Source organism: Hesperophylax consimilis, chromosome 18 (genome assembly GCF_061612785.1).
Source record: "Hesperophylax consimilis isolate HC1 chromosome 18, BYU_Hcon_1.0, whole genome shotgun sequence".
In the NCBI taxonomy this organism is placed as follows: domain Eukaryota; kingdom Metazoa; phylum Arthropoda; class Insecta; order Trichoptera; family Limnephilidae; genus Hesperophylax; species Hesperophylax consimilis.
Window position 1 is genome coordinate 9,159,838 of NC_142853.1, and position 21,313 is coordinate 9,181,150.

General features: G+C 36.1%; 2 protein-coding genes across 3 annotated transcripts; one reads left to right on the top strand and one right to left on the bottom strand.

Annotated features, from left to right (window-relative positions):
• Nucleotides 1-419: 419 nt before the first annotated feature.
• Nucleotides 420-4,945, bottom strand: LOC149415323 (heme transporter hrg1-A-like). Its single transcript, XM_089642523.1, has 3 exons — nucleotides 4,682-4,945; nucleotides 4,433-4,606; nucleotides 420-1,617 (listed from the first exon to the last, which is right to left on the bottom strand). The coding sequence occupies exons 1-3, from the start codon at nucleotides 4,812-4,814 to the stop codon at nucleotides 1,460-1,462; spliced, it is 465 nt and encodes a 154-aa protein (XP_089498649.1). The 5' UTR covers nucleotides 4,815-4,945; the 3' UTR covers nucleotides 420-1,459.
• Nucleotides 4,946-5,260: 315 nt separating this feature from the next.
• Nucleotides 5,261-21,213, top strand: LOC149415324 (uncharacterized). 2 transcript variants are annotated; one of them, XM_089642295.1, is made up of 11 exons: nucleotides 5,261-5,548; nucleotides 5,680-5,866; nucleotides 6,774-6,919; nucleotides 10,469-10,658; nucleotides 12,482-12,668; nucleotides 12,917-13,119; nucleotides 14,671-14,838; nucleotides 15,623-15,790; nucleotides 16,579-16,668; nucleotides 19,639-19,874; nucleotides 20,603-21,213. In XM_089642295.1, the coding sequence occupies exons 1-11, from the start codon at nucleotides 5,372-5,374 to the stop codon at nucleotides 20,816-20,818; spliced, it is 1,968 nt and encodes a 655-aa protein (XP_089498421.1). In that variant the 5' UTR covers nucleotides 5,261-5,371; the 3' UTR covers nucleotides 20,819-21,213. The 2 variants fall into 2 exon arrangements, with proteins under 2 accessions (XP_089498421.1, XP_089498422.1); XM_089642296.1 differs by lacking the exons at nucleotides 6,774-6,919; nucleotides 10,469-10,658.
• The last annotated feature ends 100 nt before the right edge of the window (nucleotides 21,214-21,313 follow it).

A 21,313-nucleotide genomic window follows, 5' to 3' on the forward strand; every position in this document is an offset into this window, starting at 1 on the left:
AATGTCAACGTTTTACTTAGGAATTTTCACAAACAATATTGAAATGCGTTCAAAACTTCTAAAACCTAGTTCTACACACTGCACATTGCAGTGCACATGAAGGTAGTCATGATTTCACTGCACTGCTATTGTAGTTGGTCGTATCCTAAGGGTTAAAAACATGAAACAATATCTTATTTTTGCTTAAATTGCGGACTGGCTAGTTTTTGCATAAGCTATCGATTTGTAAATGTTGTTGAAATATTGGCACATGAATAAGTACTTTACTATTTCCAGTTGCTGACATGACAATACAGTTGTGAAATTTCCGGTTAACACCTCACCCTGCTAATTTTGCAGAGTTTAAATTGTCTAACCATGTCTTGGCATGAAATAATTCTCTCTATAACTACGTAAGAATATAATTTAAATCGTATAAGAACCCATAGAATCCATCTTTATTCGGGCAGACATGAGATCAACATTTTTTAAATCATCCATCAATTTGTCAACGTTTCGTATAAACTATATATGTAAATGACATATTATTATCAAATCATTAATATAATGGCTTTTAGAATGATCAAAATGATTATTGAAATTTGGCATTAAAATATGCGTACAGAATTTTCATAATCCGCGATACAGTAAATCAAATAATAACAACCATCAAAAGTATCGAGTGTTTGTCACACAATCCCGTCAACCGGCCGACAATTTCCGAATTGTGATGGGCCACACTAGTAAAGTTCTTAGCTATGATCCCATAGGGCTGGATGACTTACTGGTTGAAATACGCATGAAGGTACCCTACATAAGCAGCTCTCGCACGTTCCATCGACACCGGTTCCGTTTCCAAAAGCAGATTAATTTTCTGTCAGGATTTTTTAAAAGATATACCTACTACCAAACATAGTAATTAACTTAAAATACTCGATATTGGATGGTATTCAATAATAATTTGTGGGTTTAGCTAGGCCATTTTTAAATTTAGTTTTCAAGGGATCAAAAAAAACTTCTAAACCTGTTGAAGGCCAGAGCATAAAACAGAAAAATATTAGTGGAACCTAAAGTTTTATTGACCCAAACGATGCCGATTTTGTTTTTCATACACTTTTTGAAACATAAGATCAAAATCGCATTGCCAATTATTTTAAGGATAATAATATTAGAATGCTCGCATGTTCTCCAGAGACCCATCGGCAGTCGACTGGTTAAGCGTGAAAACTTCTTATATGGGAACCTTGTAAGCGGGTTTTACTGAATTTTAATCACAGGGACTTTAGCCGTTAAATAAGCATAATTTTTGTGTTTTAGATAAACCCAGATCAAAATAAACTAAGCGTGTGAACTTCTTATGTGGGAACCTTGTACGCGAGTTTTACTGTATTTTGATCGAAAGGACTTTAGCCATTAAATAAGCAGAATATGTTGTGTTTGCATTGTAATATAAACCCAGTCAGTAAGATTCATATGGAGTCTAGTAATATCTGCCAGTGCGAGGAGGTAGGAGATGCTGTTCCTCATCGATGATTCTGGTGTACTTCTTGGTCAGGAAGAACAGTACGATGCTCCACTTGAGGGTCATGAAGGACCAGACAGATGGTATGACCATGCTCGTGTTGACTGGGAGAATGGCTAGAAAGAAACAAAAATACTGGTTAGTAACCGAGTGGACAAATGCACCGGGTTCCTAAGCAGGCATCATTGGTTGTTAGCTAGTTACCTCTGCTAGTTAAATCCTCTGTAATTATTCAAGCTAAATATTCCGCTTACAATGATAGTAAAAGGAGTTTGTCAAATATTATCAGATTATTAATAAATTTTGTCTTTCTTTAAAAGAAAAAGTTAGCAAACCAACCTTAGTGGATGCTAATATCGGGTTCCCACCTCATCTAACATAAGCAAGGGGTATTTCTTTCTGAAGCTAGAACTGCCCTCTAAGTTCTCCGTTACTGCTTATCTTATGCGTTCTTGTCATATGATAACCAATTCTCCATTGTTTCATTTCTATAGTCAAAACATTCTCAAACCTAGATTTGACGTCTGTGTGAAATACATTTAAATGTTGAAATAGACCAAAACGTCATCATCCTGGACATTTGTCGATGACAATTGGGAAAATCCGCACCTTCCAATGTGCAATATTTAGCTTCAATATATTATTTCTGACAAGAAAAGGAACGTAGACTCTATTTATATAACTCAGTAAACAATTTTATGAAAGATCGAAAAGTCATTTCCATGTCTATTATTAGTATTATATACACTGTGTTATCTGTGTTAAGTGTATTATGTCATTTACAGAATTACTGAATGTTGATAATGACTTGATGTAAATGGGGGTCTGCTCGCTTGTACCCCTTTTTAAATCTCGCAGACTACCAAATTTTTTTCTCGCTGACATGGACCCCAAGCAAGCCGAAATCGACCCATTAAGGTCCATATGGCGCATTTGAATGAATTTGCACAAAACAGAATTACTTCCAAAACGCTGCTTGTCCGCATAAGGGCTCAATTATAATTATTACGAATGAACATTATTGTTTTGAGCACTAAAAAGCACAAACCAATATTGTACATTTATAACCCTTCAGTACTCTCAACACATTTGTTCAGTTTGCAATGTTTTTTGCCTATTTGAAATGTGTTATTACATCTTATTTTTTAATTTTCTGTAAAAATAAAAATTCTGTTTTAAAAACTAGATAAAATTATCTTTCCCCGAATACGCATTTAAAATAAACATTACTATTTCTAAATAATAAAAATTTAATATTGAATGTGAAAAATGTAGTCAAAACGCTTACCACATATTTACTCCATTTTTTACTCCAAGCGTAGAAAAATTGAGAGAACTCCATAGACATATGAATATTAGTAGACCTGCCCTAAGTGATTAAAAGCGTATTATCCCCACTCCCCATACCGGTTCCATTGAGCCGGCTGGGCTCGCATATGGCCTCAAGTGAAATTTGAAAACGTGACGTCATCATTCTTGTGCGAACTATGGTCGAGGCATCATCGGTTCATTTTACGAAATAAAACGGCAAAATGTTGACTTGTGATATGAAAACTTGTAAAAATAGATGTGAAAAAGAGAATAAACCCAATTGTCGTATTACATTCCATAAGTAAGCATTATTTTACTTTATTTTAAGCTTATTCACACCGTATTATATGGATCAGTTTTAGAAACATATACTATCACATAACAATGTAGCGATTCTCAAGTGTGCTCATCGTTGTTTACTGGGGTAAGTAAATTATGAGACATTTGTAAAAGTGTCTTAACTAAATACTCTGAAACTAACTACGACTCTGAAAATAGAAGCTGCCTTACTTTGCCGAATTTGGACTTCGCAAATTAGTTCATAACGTGGCGAGTAATTTGCGCTCCCATGTAGAAATGTCTATTCATTCAAAAGCAGATTTCACTTTTAAGAACTAAATGGTGATATTATAATGCGAGATGCCTATTTACTGTCAGATTGATTTATTGACGAATCACAGTCAGCCTTACTCCCTTCGTTCTTCAACAGTTGATTTTACCCCTCGCCATTAGCTTCTCGTCTATTAATTCCTATGTCTGTGGAGAACTCGATATTTCAAAAATCATTTTGTTTGGGGAATTTGTAAGAAAACTGTAACTTCACTTTTATCTCATTCATATAATAAGTTAAACCGATTGTGACGATGGCGGTGTCAAATATGAATTATTCATTTTGGCTATTTTTAGGATTTTATTATTATTAATGACATCCAGTAAACTGGAATGAATTATTATTTCTCCTTCTAACATCAAAAAAATTACAGATTTATGCATGATGGAAAAAAGATAAAAATTCTTTTATAAAATATGGACACCCGGTCATATATGACCCTGACACGCTTTCGGGGACGGACACCTAGTTTTGGAAACAAAGCTATACATAGCTATCAGCTATCATGACTCAACTGTAAGTAGGAAGACCCTGTTTAATATGACATTTCATAACATCAACAAAGAAAAAATGTTTTTAATAATAACAGAAATATGAAATCGGATACAAATTATTTTACACAAGCAAAACCTTAAAAAAATTACTTTGTCATGAATTCTATTATAAAAACTGAAAAGAATTTCAATAATTTGGATTACCCTTTTAAAAAGATCAACCATTTTATTCAAATTAACCTGTAATATAAAAAAAAGAAGAAAAATATGTTGCGAAAGATTTTGTAGTTCTTCATTGGAGCCATGACGAAATTATTTCGATATTTTTCAAATTAAATGTTTCAAATGACCCCTCTCGGTTACTTGCTTACTGAAATGCACTATCCGAGGATATGGCAAAGTTCGAATGTAACAATTTTCACAAGAATAACATAACTTCCAATAGTATGAAACTCCTGAAAACTGCTGTTTAGCAGAACTCAATTATGAAAACGAATAACATATGGATAAACTTACGTATTCTGAAGTAAATGTAGATGAAAAGATACCATATTGTTGCGGAAGCACCGATCAAAATGCCAATAAACGAGAATGTTCTCATGGATTTCAAATGTTCCCTCGAATACCAATCATTCAGACGGTGCTGAATCTCCAATATGTTCACCAGGAATACGATTGAGGCGTAGATACCTGTAAAAATACGCATTAAAAATCGGAAACCAAACGTAGAAAAGTATTTAGGGATGAATACAAATTATAAATCACCTGATAGAAACGCTAGAACTCCAGCATGATAATTCTGATAAACAAAGGTGAACGTGAGAAAGGCTGAATAACCTAAAATCATTCCGATAAAACTGAAGAATGCACCAAAAAAGTTTCCACAAGTCAACGCCATTGTTGTAAACTGATTTTATCACTTGTTATGTGTTATTAGTACACCGCACGTCTGTATCAAGAAAAGCGTACGTAATACAATTAAAAATACTATTTTGTTATCTTTCAACGCATATGTCAACTTTGTTTACAAACCACAGACAATGGCAATACCAATAATGATTGGATAGTGTATTTAAATTTTAAATTTACATGTGAAAATTTCAGGCTACTTCCAGACGGGCACTAAACATTCACCGGGCGAATCTTCCAGATTGGAATATACAAACAAACATTACAAATTAATGCTAAGATCAGCTTTTCAACAACGTTTTGATGATCGAAAATTAAAATTCTATAGCTAGAACGCCAAAAAACCTTTAATTTATCTAAGTAGGTACTTTATAAAATAAATTTATTTAAGCAGTTTAGTCTATGGTAGTTTGACAGCTGAGAGCGTTTGTGGTGTTTGGTGGTGTTTATTATTTGCTTTCATCGTTTTCATTTTCAAAAACTATAAAAGCTTGTAGTTTTCTTTAATCATGTTCAGCAAATGAAACATATTTCAGATACACTGAAATGTCTCTGATTGAGATGGAAGAGAGTGTTATATTGTCTAAATTAGGGTTTTTGTGCCTAAATGAGATCTGTCGATCATGTCTCACAAATAAGATGGATATGCAATCGCTCTTTTTAATTGATTCTTCTTCAATATCTGATGCCAAATATTTTCTTAATCGTTGTTTAGGTTTTCAGGTTATTATACATATATATATAAGTTCCAACTAGTTACCAGAATGCTTACACAAAATCATCAATCAATGTTATTAGTTATTATAATTGCAAACATTCAATCCCTTGTAATACTTGTGTTATTATTCTTTAAGATTGAAGAGGGTGATGGAATGCCAACGTTGATTTGTCCCGACTGCAAAGCAAGTCTTACTGCAGCTTATAATTTCCAAAAACAATGTGAAAAGGCTGATACTATCTTGCGCAAGTTTATTTTCGGTTCATTCAATGAAATTGCTTACAGTGCTCAAACGAAACAAGAAATTGTGCAATCAATACCAGGTAAATATATGTGAAATAGGGACACGCATAATACTTTAATATGCACTTTGCAGTACCCATTTACATAAAATGTAAGCATTTCACTTTCCGGAAATGGAAAATTATTTATTTTAATTTAATTTGTTTTTACGCCCAGTCGGGCTTTCACACAGATATTAAGAACACTATATACCTAGTGAGCTATTGAATATTATATATAAAGTTTTAACACATTAAATATAGTAAATATTAATACAAATCCTTTATATTTGACGTAATATTGTGGAAGCTTATCAATGTGAGGTTCGATAGGTAGGTACTGCCAACCTAAATAATCACTTAACCAGGGGCCATAAACTCAGGGTCCCCCTAGTTCGAATTACGTACGAAAATGAATAATAATGGTTTGTAAAAGTAGCAAACAGAATCGCCGGGCTACTAAATCTGATGAATCCTGTTTGTCTCACTTAGGCTACTAAGAAAATAAACTGGGTTCAGTAAGAATGCGTAATAATGAGAGCGCTCCATTTCATATATTTCTCTTGGTGCCCGTACACGAGTCGGTGCAGGAGAGGTGTTGCAAACTTTGATTGCCCGCATTTAACTGTAAAACTCAATGACTAAATAATAAGAAGCAAAAGATACTCTCAGTATCGCCCTGGTGAAAGACGAAACTATTCAGAATTAAAACGTTGCTTGAAATGATTCTAACCGGTTTGGTGACTGAATAGCCAGGTAATTCCCTAACTTCCTCTTCCCTTTTTCCTTCCCATCCCAACTACCTTCAGCCTCACAACATATCCCAATTGGGGATCCCATAGTCCCAGTTGGGAGCAGTTGGAACTCTTGTGCGGTATTCACATAAATAAGCTAACTAGAAGAACAGATGTAAATGAAATGGAGATTTCAAAATAATAATATTTTTCAGAAAAAAATAAATTAAAAAACAATGAACCCAGAAAAAATTGTAAAACTCAGTCCAATCGGAGAGAAAGCAAATCCATTGCTGGTCGCAGTGGATATGTAAGTGATAATTCCCTCGATGACGTGGATGATAACATATCACTTTACAAAGTAAGTTACACATGACTAATGCTTAATTAATAAAAAAAATGAATCGCTTTATTTTATGCTGGACTTTTTAGTATGTTTTGGACAATTTTTTTCGTTTTTTCATTTGATTTTGTTTCAATAAGGGGAATATTTCAACTGTCCAATGTACAGTGTTGGACGTGCAAATTGTTAAATTATTCCAATGAAATAAATAGGGGTTTCTGCAAAAAAATATCGAAACAAATTTGTATTATTTCCTCTCAAAACAATAAAAATGTCAACATTGTAATTTAATTCTTGACAGGACAAGATGCAAAACAAAATGTCTGTAACCAAGTGGTTCTTCGGACGACCCCATGATTTTTCCGTCTTATGGGCTTTTAAACTATAGAAATCCCAATTATTCAGTCAATTATTAATGGTAACGTATGTATTTGCACAGGAATACGTAAAATACTAAAATGATATGTTAAGTATTTAAGCTAATACAGGGTTTTCCAATAAGAGGTGTTATTTTGAATAGCCCGCTATTTCGGTAGATGTTACTTTTGAAGCTGTCATTTTTTGACATTTGACAAGTAGAAACTACGCCATTAATAAAAATGGAACGATACACGCTTCAACAACGCATTGAAATTATTAAAATTCACTTGAGTGAATCAAATGCAAATCATCTTGAGTGATGAGGCCCATTTCCACCTCAGTGGCTTCGTCAACAAGCAAAATTGTCGCATCTGGGGCTCAGAAAACCCAAGAGTTATTGTTGAAAAGCCTCTCTATCCTCAACGTGTGACTGTTTGGTGCGGTTTATGGTCCGGCGGAGTCATTGGACCATACTTTTTCGAAAATGAGGCTGGAGCAACAGTTACGGTGAATGGATTGCGCTATCAAGAGATGATTAATGATTTTTTATGGCCGGAATTGGATGGTATTGATCTGGACAACGTTTACTTTCAACAAGACGGTGCTATGTGCCACACAAGCAACGAAACCATTGATTTTTTACGATTGAATATCAAAATAACACCTCTTATTGGAAAACCCTGTATAAGAAGGATAGTAATTTTGGGTACTACCTAATCCCCCACTTGGCTGCAAGATAGTTAACCACACGAACGTTAGAAATTTCTGGGTGTTCGGTTTTGGATTTAACCATTCAATTAAATTAATATCTTACCTCCAAATATGTATTTATATTGAAACTTATTAACTGCTTACTGAGGTTTAAAGCCAATGAATCCACATAGTTATCTCCATTTATCACAATTTTTTAGGGTTCAAAATTATATCATTAAATTTATAATTGATTTTAATTCATAAGAATCACCTGCCTAAATTTGGCTAGATATCGCTTGAATGGCTAAGTGTGTAAAATCCAAACAATAACCCTTAGCAACGCGCGCAATGGCGAGTGACATTAGTAAATGCGCACGGTCTTCCGTACTGTAATTTATTTTTGACCATTTTTGACTGATTAGTTTTCGAAAGAGACACTGGATAGTTAGGAAAATTAAATAAGAAATCACAAAAATACCTCTGGTACACCAAATCACCGTTAAATTGAGTCTGATAGCTTTGAATATAAAATGTATGACCAATACAAATAAAGTAAAACGACAAATATAGTATGAATATTTTCCAAATTCATAAAACAAGTAAGTAGTGTTAGTAGCTCCAAGTGAGCTCCAGAATAAACAAAAATGTCACACCATACCTGCTCAAAATGCTTGGTCCTGAGTAAAGCAGCGCTTGAAACATGAAAACAAGCGCACGGCACTCAGTAAGGTTCTAGTGACTTTTCCACTTTGACGCTCAATGACAGATTACAAGTTGATAATTTTTAACCTTCAGCACTTGCCATCTGCGGTGAGAATAGTGAACCTTGAATACTGTTGGCGCTACTGATGTTTCGGCTTGCATTTACCGCGCTATTACAAATTTAGAAAAAAAAAACAGTTTGCAGTACCGCGGCGCGTGTAACTAAGGGTTTAACAGCGCTAATGCTAAGTGATCAATTTGTAAAACCGACATTGTTGATTGGGACAGTTGATTTAAAATGGCAAACAGTAAATCAATGAAACAAGAATATTTATTTTTGTTGTTTGTTTTTGGGGTGTTATGCCGTGTTAGGCTAAAGAAGGAGTTAGCGCAACACGGCATAACACCCCAAAAACAAACAACAAAAATGCTTTTGGCCGTGAGAATCTAAAAACTTACAAGAATATTTATTTGTCCTTTTAGTGTTGATGCATTATGACAGAGCTATTTTAGCTCTTATTAACAAGTAATAATTTGTGTCAGTTTATATTTATATTTTAGTTGAGTTTTTACAAACTCTAAGCATTTTGAAGACTAACAATTCGACAATTAAACATTTCAAACGCCGATTCTTGACCCGTTTCAGCTTTAGATCAAATTGTAATCTTCTTAATAATCCGGAGTGGAATGGAATAACCAGAGGCGGCTCTAGGGATTCAGTCGTGGTAGGTCATTTGAAAAAAATGTGTGACTAATCTTTATTTGATATTGTGAAAAATGCCCATATATTATTAACTATATCAATTTGTTATAGAGTTTTAGAGTCGCGGACTCTAAATAAATATTATGTTCATATAATAAATTGGAAATAAATACACAATCCATGTACTTACGGCAAATTATTTTTAAGATATTAAGTTTTAATGTAGTTGTCCACAACATTAAAATAAATAAAATCAGTGTTTGATTCTATTTGACAATGATTTTTGACGTTTTTTGTTTTGTTTCATTCTAAATCGATAACAACATAAATAATTATTCTAATCCTTTCCCGAACTATGCAATTGAAAAACAACCATTGTTCCACACACTACAAGCGTGTAAAATGAAAAAACGACATTTGTTTATGTCACCATCTCTGTAAAACATATAATATTCACCGTGTTGTCTCCCCCACGGTCATGACCTAAGCGTCCCTAAACTTTCTTCGGAAGCTAATTTTTACTTCGACGAAAAATATAGTGCCATCTCGTTTATTCTATGGCGCGCGTAGGGACAGAAGATGCCAAATTGGACATTCTTTAAATTGACCCAGCCAATCGTGTGGACTTGTGAATGAAAGCTTCTATTAGAGACAACAGATGTCACTGCTAGTCACTCGCCGCCGCCGCTGTTTCGCGTTACATTTTAAATGTTTTGATGCACATAATTGATTATTATATTTATTATTGTTGTCTTATAATTTTGGGGGGTCAAACACCAATTGACCTAAGGGAAGAACCGCCACTGGGAATAACCATACCTCTTGGATACGGCCGCCATTTGTAATGAACTGGTGTGTCCGGTTGTTGTTGAACCGTACCTCCTCTACACGGCTGCCATTTTGTGATGAAATTGTGTTTTAATAAATTAATTTAAATTTGAAAGTAGTCGCAGTCAAATATCAATATTAAAAATAATGAACATTAAGATTTGTTTAGAAGTTATTGAAATCCATATATTTTTTTCCCATAATTTTGTGTGTACATTTGTTGGCAGAAATAAACTTGAATTATTTCCAATGATTTAAATTTGTCTATTTATTTATTCTAGCTGTCGAACATTCACAAAAAAGATGCAGATGTTGTAATAAAAGAAGAAGAAGATATTGTATTCATAGCCAAAGATGAATTATTACTACATAACACTAAACATTCTCACAATCAAATTAATACCCTAACCGAGAATGGGTCACTTAGTGATAAATATGGGAAAAACAAAATATATGAATGCTCAGATTGTGGTATGTACCTTCTAAATTTTTTAAAGATTTGTTGTTTATTTTAAGTACATGGAATGTATTTTAGTACATTCCAGAGTGGTACTCCCTGTATCGCCCTGATTAAATATAACCATTCAGAATCGCAAAACATTGCTTTTAATGTTTGTTTATGAGAAGTAAATAACCAGGTACTTCCCGAACTTCCTATTCCCCATTTTAACCAGTCAACTGTGGCTCGACCGCCGGCGGGCTTTTTGAAATCCGGCGTTTTTTTTTTTTAAATGCGATTTTAACCCTTATGTATAAAGCAAAAGGTCAGAATCGCTTGCGCCAATTACGGACTAACATTTGCTTTTTGTTTCACGAGGCTAGCTACGCTGTTTGTTTAAATATTAAATTATCCTTGACAAGCCGGCGTTATCTTTTCATCAGCCTGTTTCTAACGGTCGGTTTTTATGACAGATGACAGCACGGTTGACTGGTTTCTCCAACTTCCTTCAGCCCCACAACTTAACCGATTTGGAGATGCCGTAGTCAACTGGCTGCAGGCAGTTTGTGCTGTGCTTACAAAAAACCATTTTTGAAACCACAGACAGGATGGTCAAAATGCATGTCCATGGATGCTTAAAGCTACTGGCAGACATGCACATAAGTAGAACGAAAGCATTGCTAGTATTAAGAGTGCTATCTGAGGCGCAGATGGACGGGGGTATGCTCTTATGTTTGAGGATGTGGTAAGAAGACGAATGAAAGAGGTTATAGGGTCACAGTGTTTATTGAGTTAGTGTAGTAGCGAGAGATGACTCCGGACCGATGGTCACACAGTCGGTGGCTGTGGTCTACAGTGAATTCCCCGGGCCGAAGATCGACACCGCGTCGGTGGATGTAATCAGCAGGGAATCTTCCATGTCGAAGATCGACGCCAGATGTAAGCGGAGAAAACGGTGGTGGAGCGGTCGAGGCGATGATGTCGGTGGATTGACACTGCGTTGGTGGAGACCGGACAAAAGGATGGTGTTTAGCACTGGGGATGACATTGAGTCTTCCTGGTAATCCAGTGTGAAGTAAGAGAGCCGAAAGTAGGGTTGACCTGGTCGGCAGAAGATGCGAGCGCGGATGAGTTTGCTGCGTGAGGAACGCAGGCCAGGGATGATGTCATAAGGCCAAGGTGCTGTTATGATCCTGCGGAGTCGTGATCTGTAGCCTCTCATTTAAGTTCGTGGCCCATGGCGGTGCGGTGAGGTAGGAGCCGGGCGCGATGCGGAGGTCCGGCGTGCGGGACAGGTCACACCTGTTCCGTGCGGGAATGCCCCCCCAGTAGCCGCTGCCGTTTGCCCGGGATTTACTTCTCTATAGCTGCTAATTACTAACTACTGACTGAAATATGTACATTGACGTGGCCGTTTATATAGGCACAAATGCTTTCGAGAATAATCCAGCTAGTAGATAGATGCGCCGTACCTTCGAGGTTTCGCTAGTAGGCCCTAAGGCGATGGAGGTTGCACGTGAACGTTCCCGAACCTTCTAGTTATTACCGCTACAGCATGTCTGAACAGGTTGGCTTATGAACATCTATTATTGATTATTGCAGGGAACTGACACCGTTTTGATTATTTGTATTTTCTTGCAAAGTTTTCATTTTAGCCGATAACTGTTTACTTTGAACATGCTTATTCAGAAGTGTGCTTAATACAAGTAGACCTAACACAAGCAAATGTGTACAGTTAAAGAGTTTACTAGTTTTAAGCATGTTTATTTATGAGTATGCTTGCTGTACCTTAACATTAGAAATATCAAGGCGTCAACAATAAGACTGATTAGTAAAGGAGTGCTCTAATTTACAGATCAGTCTTTCACATCCGTTCGAGGTCTCCGATTGCACGGTCGAGTGCACAGCGGGCCCGGCGGATTGATTTGCGACGCATGCGGTCGCAGTTTTGCGAATGCACGTTCACTACGCGATCATAGACTGTCACACATCGGAGACAAGCCGTACAAGTGCTGTTACTGCGATAGAAAGTTTGCACAAAAGTAAGAAAATGCAAAAATTTTATAACTATTGAAAGTCACGCCATTTCTCCAGGTAGAAAGATAAAGTATCAAGTATATCAAGGGGGCAAATAGTTCATTTACAAAGAAGGCACTATGAGGAATCCAAATATTGTTAGGTTATTCATTTGTTTGTTTGACCATTTACTATTATTATTATTCCGGACATGTGCGACTCTTAACAGTATAGCATTTGTGATTTGTTTTTTGATAAATGAGTGTTTCCCCAGAAAGCCGCTGCAGTACCACGAGAAGACCCATACAGGGGAGCGGCCGCACGTGTGTGACGTGTGCGGCAAAAGCTACATCCAGCCTAACAACCTGGTCATCCACCGGCGCCTCCACACTGGAGAGAAGCCCTTCGTCTGCAAAGAGTGTGGAAAGGCCTTCACCAACGGGGCCAGTCTCACGCTCCACATGCCGGTGCACACGGGTAACTTGTAATTCTTTCCGTTAATCTTAACACATTGTAGTCGGGCAGTTAAAACAATAGACTCTAGCCTACAGCGGGTGTTTTTCGCGATTAGCGCAAAAATATATCGCTTTCTTAAAATTGACACAATTTCTAAACCAAATAATATTGTCGATTGAAATTTTCAAAGAAATCATATATGACATTTGATCATCAAAAATAAATTATAATTGCTTTGATTACATCATAATTTCACAATTAGTCCAATACGTGAAATGACTCAAACTAAACTGGAGATTGAGATCGCATAAAAGCTCTAGATTTGTGGCGACGCCTTTACAAGCGGCACACTACCCAATCCGGACAAGGCATCTCAAATAACGTGGACAGACTGTCGCCTAGCACCCAGGTAGCAAATTACCCTTCAAGGCGTTTTATTTCACGCTGATAATAAACCCGTATAGTGCCGTTTCCCGCCAAAAACCAACAGTCGACAAAAACAGCATTTGCCGTGTCCCGCAGTTGACCGACAGTCCGCGAAAAACGGCAAATGCCGTGTCCCGACGACAATGTGTTAATATAACACAATATTACCCGGGAAGCTATTAGTGTGATTGATGGGAATGAGACAATCAGAGAGGGGTGCCGGGCAGGATACTAGACGATCATTGGTAGCGATGATCTGATATAGTTACCTTTTGAAGAATGTATAATTGCTGAACTGCTTGAATGTCAGCACCTCTCTAGCAGATCTCTATTGACCCATCGCCTTTCACCGCAATGGGTGAATAGCATTCATACCCATCCCTCATACCTGTTTTCTTCCCAGAATTTCCTTATAGGCCATCAGGGAAATTATTTTCTTCAGGGCCTCCTGTGTGGAGCTAATGTAAAAAAAAATATCCAACAGTTATGTTAGTAGCTCACCGCACTACCTCGATTTTATGGTATTTTGAACCCTAAAAAATGCTCCTAGCATACTAAAATATATTTTATTCGCTTGGCAAGGAAATTATGTATTTTTATATTATTCTAGCTTGTCATTTCGTCACTTGCAAACATATTTATTTTATCTGTGAAAAAGCACGTCGTTTGATAGATGCTTATTTAGCTCAAAAATATAATAAAACTCAAGAATATTTTCGTAGTCATGTAGTATAGATAGCTATCTCTATACACTTTTTTATAAACATATGAACATAATATTATCTGATAAGACAGAACATTTTACAACAACATAATTTTTCAAAACACAAAGTTATTACAAAACAGTGCCAGCCGGTGCACGGTGGGCAGCTCAGTATTTTAGCTTGGCATCCCAAGGTTTAAAGAACTTAAGACAATGACAATTGATTAATTCAGATATCTCTATGATTATCAGAAAGAAAGCAGCTATTAGAACACTGAAGGTAAGCTGATGTTAGCAGACTACAGTTTCGCTGGACTGGTGATACCAGCCCCCAGAAATAAAATAACTTGCCCTCACATTAGGAAGCTCAACAAACTTTTTACTTTTAGTTTAAGACTATCCTTTCTTTGTTCTGCGACGTAATCAATATTTCATACTTTCAGGCGTGAAAGACTTTGTGTGCACGATATGCGGCAAGCGGATGGCCCGCAGTGGAGAGCTTACCATCCACATGCGGACACACTCCGGGGAGAAGCCCTATGTCTGCCGCACCTGTTCCAAGGCCTTCATCAAGAAGTCTTCACTGCAGGCACACATGTATTCACACACTGGTGGGCTTTATTACATTTTTTTTCTGTTCTTTTTTAACCTTTCCCTTACTGTGCTTAAAAAAATCCACCCGTTCCGGTGCTGTGTATTCAATACACATCTCAAAATAAGCGATTTAATATCGGAAAGATATGAATATTCATAGTTAATCGCTTATGTTTATTATATTTTATATCAAAAGTTATAATAATTGTAATTTAATTGCTGAAAACATGAAAAAACCATTGGCAGATGCTAAACAAACGTTCGAGGAGTCCTTATCTAACGACGGCCCGCGACCGACTGGCTGCAGGTGCTGGATGGACGAAATATTAAAATATTTAAATTGCAGTATTGCTGTTTACGGCTAGAAGTCCAAATCTTTTATCTTTTTTTTAAAATGCAAGTGTTGCGGAGCATCCACAGCATGTATGGACGGACCGCGCCTGCTAACAGTCCTAATGTACCAACTGTCAGAATTCCCTAATACATATTAGGATTACCATTATTATTTATAACTTTTGTGTTAGCGTTTGCATCAAAGTTTCCGATGGTGAACACCCAGTAGTTACTACTTTCTCTTTCGTACACAATTTCAGTCATTATCGTGATAAATTTTTGGATTATTTTGCCGTGTTGCATCCTTCTTTTTTAGCCAACGAACAGCGTTACGGTGTCCATCATCAGCGCAGATAATCTGATCAAAAATTAATCACTATAATATGTGAAAATTTTAAATCTTGTAGGATAATACAATAATAGTTACAATAATTTTTATGCTTAATTTTTTATGTATTTTAATTCTAGGCGAGAAGAAGTTTGTGTGTCCCATTTGTGGGCATCGGGTGGCTCACGCCGGCAAGCTGACGGTCCACATACGGACCCATTCCAACGCCAAGCCCTTTGCTTGTCCCGTTTGTGACCGGCGCTTTGCCAATCAGGGCTATCTGAAGCAGCATTCTAAAATACATTCTGGTGATTCTGCTTATTCTTTTATTTTGCAAAAAAAAATAAAATTTAACCAAAACATTGCAACTATAGGTGTCTTAATTAGAGTTGATTCAAACAACACATTTTTATTTTTTTTTTTTTTTTTTTGTTGTTTGTTTTTGGGCGGATCTACCGGATCTGCCCTGATGATGGACACTGCAACGCTGTCCGAAACGTCGGCTAAAGAAGGAGTTAGCGCAACACGGCATAACACCCCAAAAACAAACAACAAAAATGCTTTTGGCCGTGAGAATCTAAAAACTTACAACACATTTTTTTGTTTGTTTTATCAGTGCATAGTAATTAATTAAAAATGTAATTATAAAGATACTCTCAATATAAAGGTATAATACCACCATTTGATATCGAAACGTTGCTTGAGATGGCTTTAGCCGTGTTGATGATCAATTCTAAATAGTCATGCACTTCTGAACCTTTCTCTTTCCCTCTCATTCCCCACTTCGTTCAGTTTCTCAACCTACCCCAATTGGGGATGCCATAGTCCCACTAGCTTTGGGCAGTCGACCATTTAACCATTTTTTGTTGTTGTTTTATTAAAGTGCAGTAAAACTCTCTTTTAAAGTTTTCCAAGGGAGCGGAAAATAAACTTCCTTCCTTGGAAAAACTGATGTGTGATAAGTTGGGCCATTTTTAAATTTCTGTCTTCAAGGGACCGAAAAAACTAGTTACATACATATATGGAAACCTTGTAATTGGATTTACTGTGTATATTTACCATGTAATAATTTGTTTTAATGTTTATTTGTATGCAGGTGAAAGAGCAAAACCGTTTGTGTGTACCCAGTGCGGAAGAGGATTCGTCAAGAATAGAAATTTGACTGAACACATGCGCACGCATACAGGTATTTATTTAATTATTTTGTTGGCTTTTACAAAAAATAGTAAAAATTGTACCGTTTTTTTCTTTCTTTTTATACATAACTGAAGGTCCCCAGCAACAATCTTAGATATTAATCAATCTAGAATTATGTAGATAGTAGAATCTGAAAGCTTATTAATGCAAGTGATTCTGGACTATCATATGCATCATTCAGAATTTTATATAGAAAAACCAAGTCAATGAAAGTCCTTCTGTCCGACAATTTAAGTATATACAGATCATTTAAAAGAGTTCGTTGTAAAACTTGAAAACGTAAGAAAAATTCTTCCATTCTTCCAGATGTAAGAATTGTACTGTTGTCCAAATTACAAAATAATAACACGAATATAGTAAATGAAAAATACAGGAGTAGACAAAGGTACATGAAAGCAAAGACATAAGGCAGATATAATATAAGAAAATAAAGTGACTGGCAAAATCATTCAGACTTATCCCAAAAAAGTTAAGGTTTTGACTTAAGTTGACCAGTCTACTCATTCTGGACAATGGTGAATAATATCCATAATTTGTCAAATGATGGTTGAGGAAGAGCAGTTCATTATTTCTGAGTCTGTGCGAGGGGATATTGAAGGGAATGAGTTGCAGTAGAGTAGGTGAATCAATAATACCATTTATAATTTTGAAGAAGCAAATGAGGTCATTTCTTTCCCGACGGACTTCCAAAGGAGAGAGGTTTAGAGTTAGTTCAATTTCATCATATGAGTATTTGTCTTTTTCTAATCCTAGCCTCCTAGCAATCCCTCTTAAGAATCGATGTTGAACAGATTCAATGCGTCGAATGTGGACAGCATAAAAAGGAGACCAGATAACACAAGCATATTCAGATGGGGGCGAACCAAGAAGCAGTAAGGAGTTCTAAGGGTATTTACGTTTTTGAAGTCCGAAGTGATTCTAGTGATGAAACCAAGTAGTTTGAGGGATTTATTAATGATTGCAGTTATGTGATCCCGAAAAGAAAGCTTGCTATCAAGAGAGACACCAAGGTCTTTAATAGATGTAACAGTTGCTAAGCAAATATTATTAAGTTTGTATTCGAAAATAATATTTATGTACATTAAGAACACTTAACCACTCAGAACATTAGAACGTGAAAAGACGTAAATATGATAATAGCGGTCAAGACATTAGAACGTCTTTTCACGTAAACGCGCGAGATTTTACAAAAATCGATTTATTTCCATCACTAGTGTACGGATTGCCATGATTTAAAAAACCGAGTATCGATAATGAATAACGCTACGCGTCTGTATTCAAGAATATCTATGGAATGTAGAGGTGCATTATCTAAGCCGATTGGATCTGTCATCTTGTTCGTTCATAATTTATTGCGTTTCTAAATAATTTATTAAAAATATTTTAGTTTGGACGGTTAATATTTTGAGGTGACTAATAGTTTCTAATTTTTTTTTATTTTTTTTTTATTTTTTATAGTGAATACCTCACAAGAGTCCCAACTGCTCCCGTCTGGAGCCAGTGAGACTATGGCATCCCCAATTGGGGGATGTTGTGAGGCTGAAGGTAAGTGGGGAAGGGAAAGAGGAAGGTGGGGAAGTACCTGGCTATTCAGATCTAGTCACTAAACACGGCTAAAGCCATTTGGAGCAACGTTTCAATTCTGAATGGTGGTCTTACACCAGGGCGATACTGGTAGTATCTTCCACTCTGGAACGTGCCGCAAATATACTATATATTATTTTAATTAATTAATTGTGAAATAACACAAATTAATCAAATAAAATTTATTTGCGCACGCCGGGTTCTAACCCGCGACCTGAATGGCAGTCCAATGCGTTACCACTGGACTATGCCGGCCGTCAAATAATAATCAATATTTCTTCAATATATAAAGTGTTATTTCTTTATGATACTCAGAAAAAAGTACATTTTTCACAGCTTTGAAATAATGGTAAGCGATTTTTAGATATTTTTGACGTTTTCATAAAATGTATATTTAGAAACGCAAATATTTACGTATTACAACACAATGCGATAGTGAATTTCATAATCTTTCCAAAACATTTTTTAGAATGAGGCTACGTTTCCCAAAACGTGAGTTATGAAGCTTTTAGCAAAACTCGTAAATACTATAAAAATTATCACGTTTTGACAGTTCGCAAAGGAACACATAGTAAATAAAAATCTTTGTCTGAGAGGATAATATTGTTGAAATAAGCTAGATATAAATCCCAACATTTGTAAACCTATTTTAGAGATTTCCAATATATAATATCAACCGGTATAGTAGACATCGCGTTTGGGTCACATCCAGCCATAGTTTGTTCATTTTCTCGACTGGCTAAGTCCTCCATCACAACACAAGCAAACATTTTCCGCTTACTGTGGTGGTATTAGGAGATTTTAAAATATTGTCAGGTTATTCGTAACCAGGGAATGTTTGTTTTTCTTTAAAAAATATGAATACATAATGATAATAACATTTTAAAAATCTGTTTCTTAACTCGGGTCTCTAGCGACCAAATGTTTTCAAAACATCAGACAAAACAAAAACATTGTATCAGGCCGCAACGGAAAACAAAAAAATTGTCGCCCTGACCCAATGTTTCATATTTGAACAAACATTTAGTTCAATGCTTGTGGTAATTTTGTTGCTAGAAATGAAGATTTACATTGTGTTGAATACAATTTGAAAGAGACAATTACTCGTATGATGAAATTGAATTTACCTACTTTATTTCACCTACTTCATTCCTTTCAATATTCTCTCCCGTGGACTCAGAAATTATTAACTACTCTTATTCAATCAACACTCAACTAAATACGAATACTATTCGCCACTGTCCAGAATTGTACACTGGTCAACTCAATTGGATGTAAGTCTGTTAATAAATAAATAATTATGTAACGAAAAAATGTAAGATGTGCCGATACACAGTTTAACCATATATAACTCACTGAATCCATCTACTTGCAGGCGAGCGTCCGTTCATCTGTTTAGTCTGCAAGCACGGCTTTGCGCAGAGGTCAACTCTCAACTTCCATGTTAAGAGTGCTCATGGAGAGCCTAAGGAAGACTTCAACTCCTGCAAGCGACTGTCGCCAACTGGTCTGCCGCCCCTGGGGAGTGTCGGCGCAAAGTTTGGTGGTGGTCAACGGGATGATCCTTCAACTGATGATGTTTCAGGTGTAACGAAGGATTCGGACGATTTGGTAAGTTACAACGAAGAAAAGTGAAGAACAAACAAACAGTACACCTAACCTAACATATTCTTTTACTGTGTTCTATTTTATCAGTGTTCTGTTTTGGTTTCCTTTATGGCATGAGTCATTGGTTCTTCTTCTTTCATATCGTGAGGAGGGGTCAAAAGGGGACGTCTAGGTTTGCGAACCAGTCTAGAGGTGGAACTCGTCAATCCCTGTGAGGAATGAATAGAGCGGGCATTCGTTGAGCACATGTTCAGTGGTCCTTACCAGAGTTTACGAGGCACTGAGAATTCAAATTCATCTTTGATATGATTTAAGTCATCTTTTTAACGTGAAAATCACATTCATAATGAACCAATTGCATTTATTTTTCATAGACTTTATCATTTATTCATTATCAATCACGTGAGAGTGCCAAAAAATGTATTTTAAAATTATTGTCTCATTAGCGATATTAAACCTACATAGACGATAATACATATTGATTAATATGAAATAACATTTATTTATTTGTGTGCGCTGGGATTCGAACCCATGACTTCTGGATTCGTCATCACGGATCTTAACCGCTCGACTACAAAGGTCGTTAATATAGTAATCCATTGATAACTATTTAAAATTTTAATCCTGCAAATCGTCTATGGCGGCTGTTATTTTATTTTCAATTTGCATTTCTTGTTGTGATTAGCAATTTGTTCACTAACTAATAATTCACAATTATTTTACTTCCATAGGAGAATCATTCGGCATCAGATTCTGCGGATAAGTCGGTGAAGAAGGATGAATCTCCTCCGTCCGTCATCCACCCGAATCCCCAGGACTCTGCAACCTTCAACAAGAGTTCCCCGCATGCTTTCATTCCATCATGTGACATTAAAGCTGGAGCTGGTCTCCATCACAGAAGCATCTATGATCCACCATTGCAATTTCTTCACTATCCATTGCAATAAAAATAATGACCAGCTCATTGTACGTAATGAGATGAGACATTAATCCTTCGAGCCCTGGAAGAACACTAATAGCCACAGATATTGTATGTAAAGAGATGAGACGTTAATCCTTCAAGCCCTCGAAGAACACTTATAGCCACAGATATTGTATGTAATGAGATGAGACGTTAATCCTTCGAGCCCTGGAAGAACACTAATAGCCACAGATATTGTATGTAATGAGATGAGACGTTAATCCTTCGAGCCCTGGAAGAACACTAACAGCCACTGACATTATATTCCATGGGAGCCTCTGAAGAACAGATCTGAACGAGGCAAGGTGTCCATACATTATTTAACTATTTCTATATTTTTTTTGATTACGCGGAGATATGCGATTTGTATATCATTATTGGAAAGAGAAATAATAAATTATTCCTTTCAGTTTGCTTGATTTAATGGATGAAATCCTAAACTTTGTCAAAGTGTGTGATTACAAATTTTCATTGACAGTAA

Bases quoted from the DNA above. Each gene is read 5' to 3' on its own strand.
- LOC149415324 (XM_089642295.1), top strand. From the start codon at position 5,372: ATGTCTCTGATTGAGATGGAAGAGAGTGTTATATTGTCTAAATTAGGG. The intron at 5,549-5,679 runs GTTATTATACAT...TTATTCTTTAAG, and splicing joins ATCGTTGTTTAGGTTTTCAG to ATTGAAGAGGGTGATGGAAT. The intron at 12,669-12,916 runs GTAAGAAAATGC...GTGTTTCCCCAG, and splicing joins GATAGAAAGTTTGCACAAAA to AAAGCCGCTGCAGTACCACG.
- LOC149415323 (XM_089642523.1), bottom strand. From the start codon at position 4,814: ATGGCGTTGACTTGTGGAAACTTTTTTGGTGCATTCTTCAGTTTTATC. The intron at 4,607-4,681 runs GTGATTTATAAT...GTATTTTTACAG, and splicing joins AGTTCTAGCGTTTCTATCAG to GTATCTACGCCTCAATCGTA. The intron at 1,618-4,432 runs GTAAGTTTATCC...GTTTCTTTCTAG, and splicing joins CTACATTTACTTCAGAATAC to CCATTCTCCCAGTCAACACG.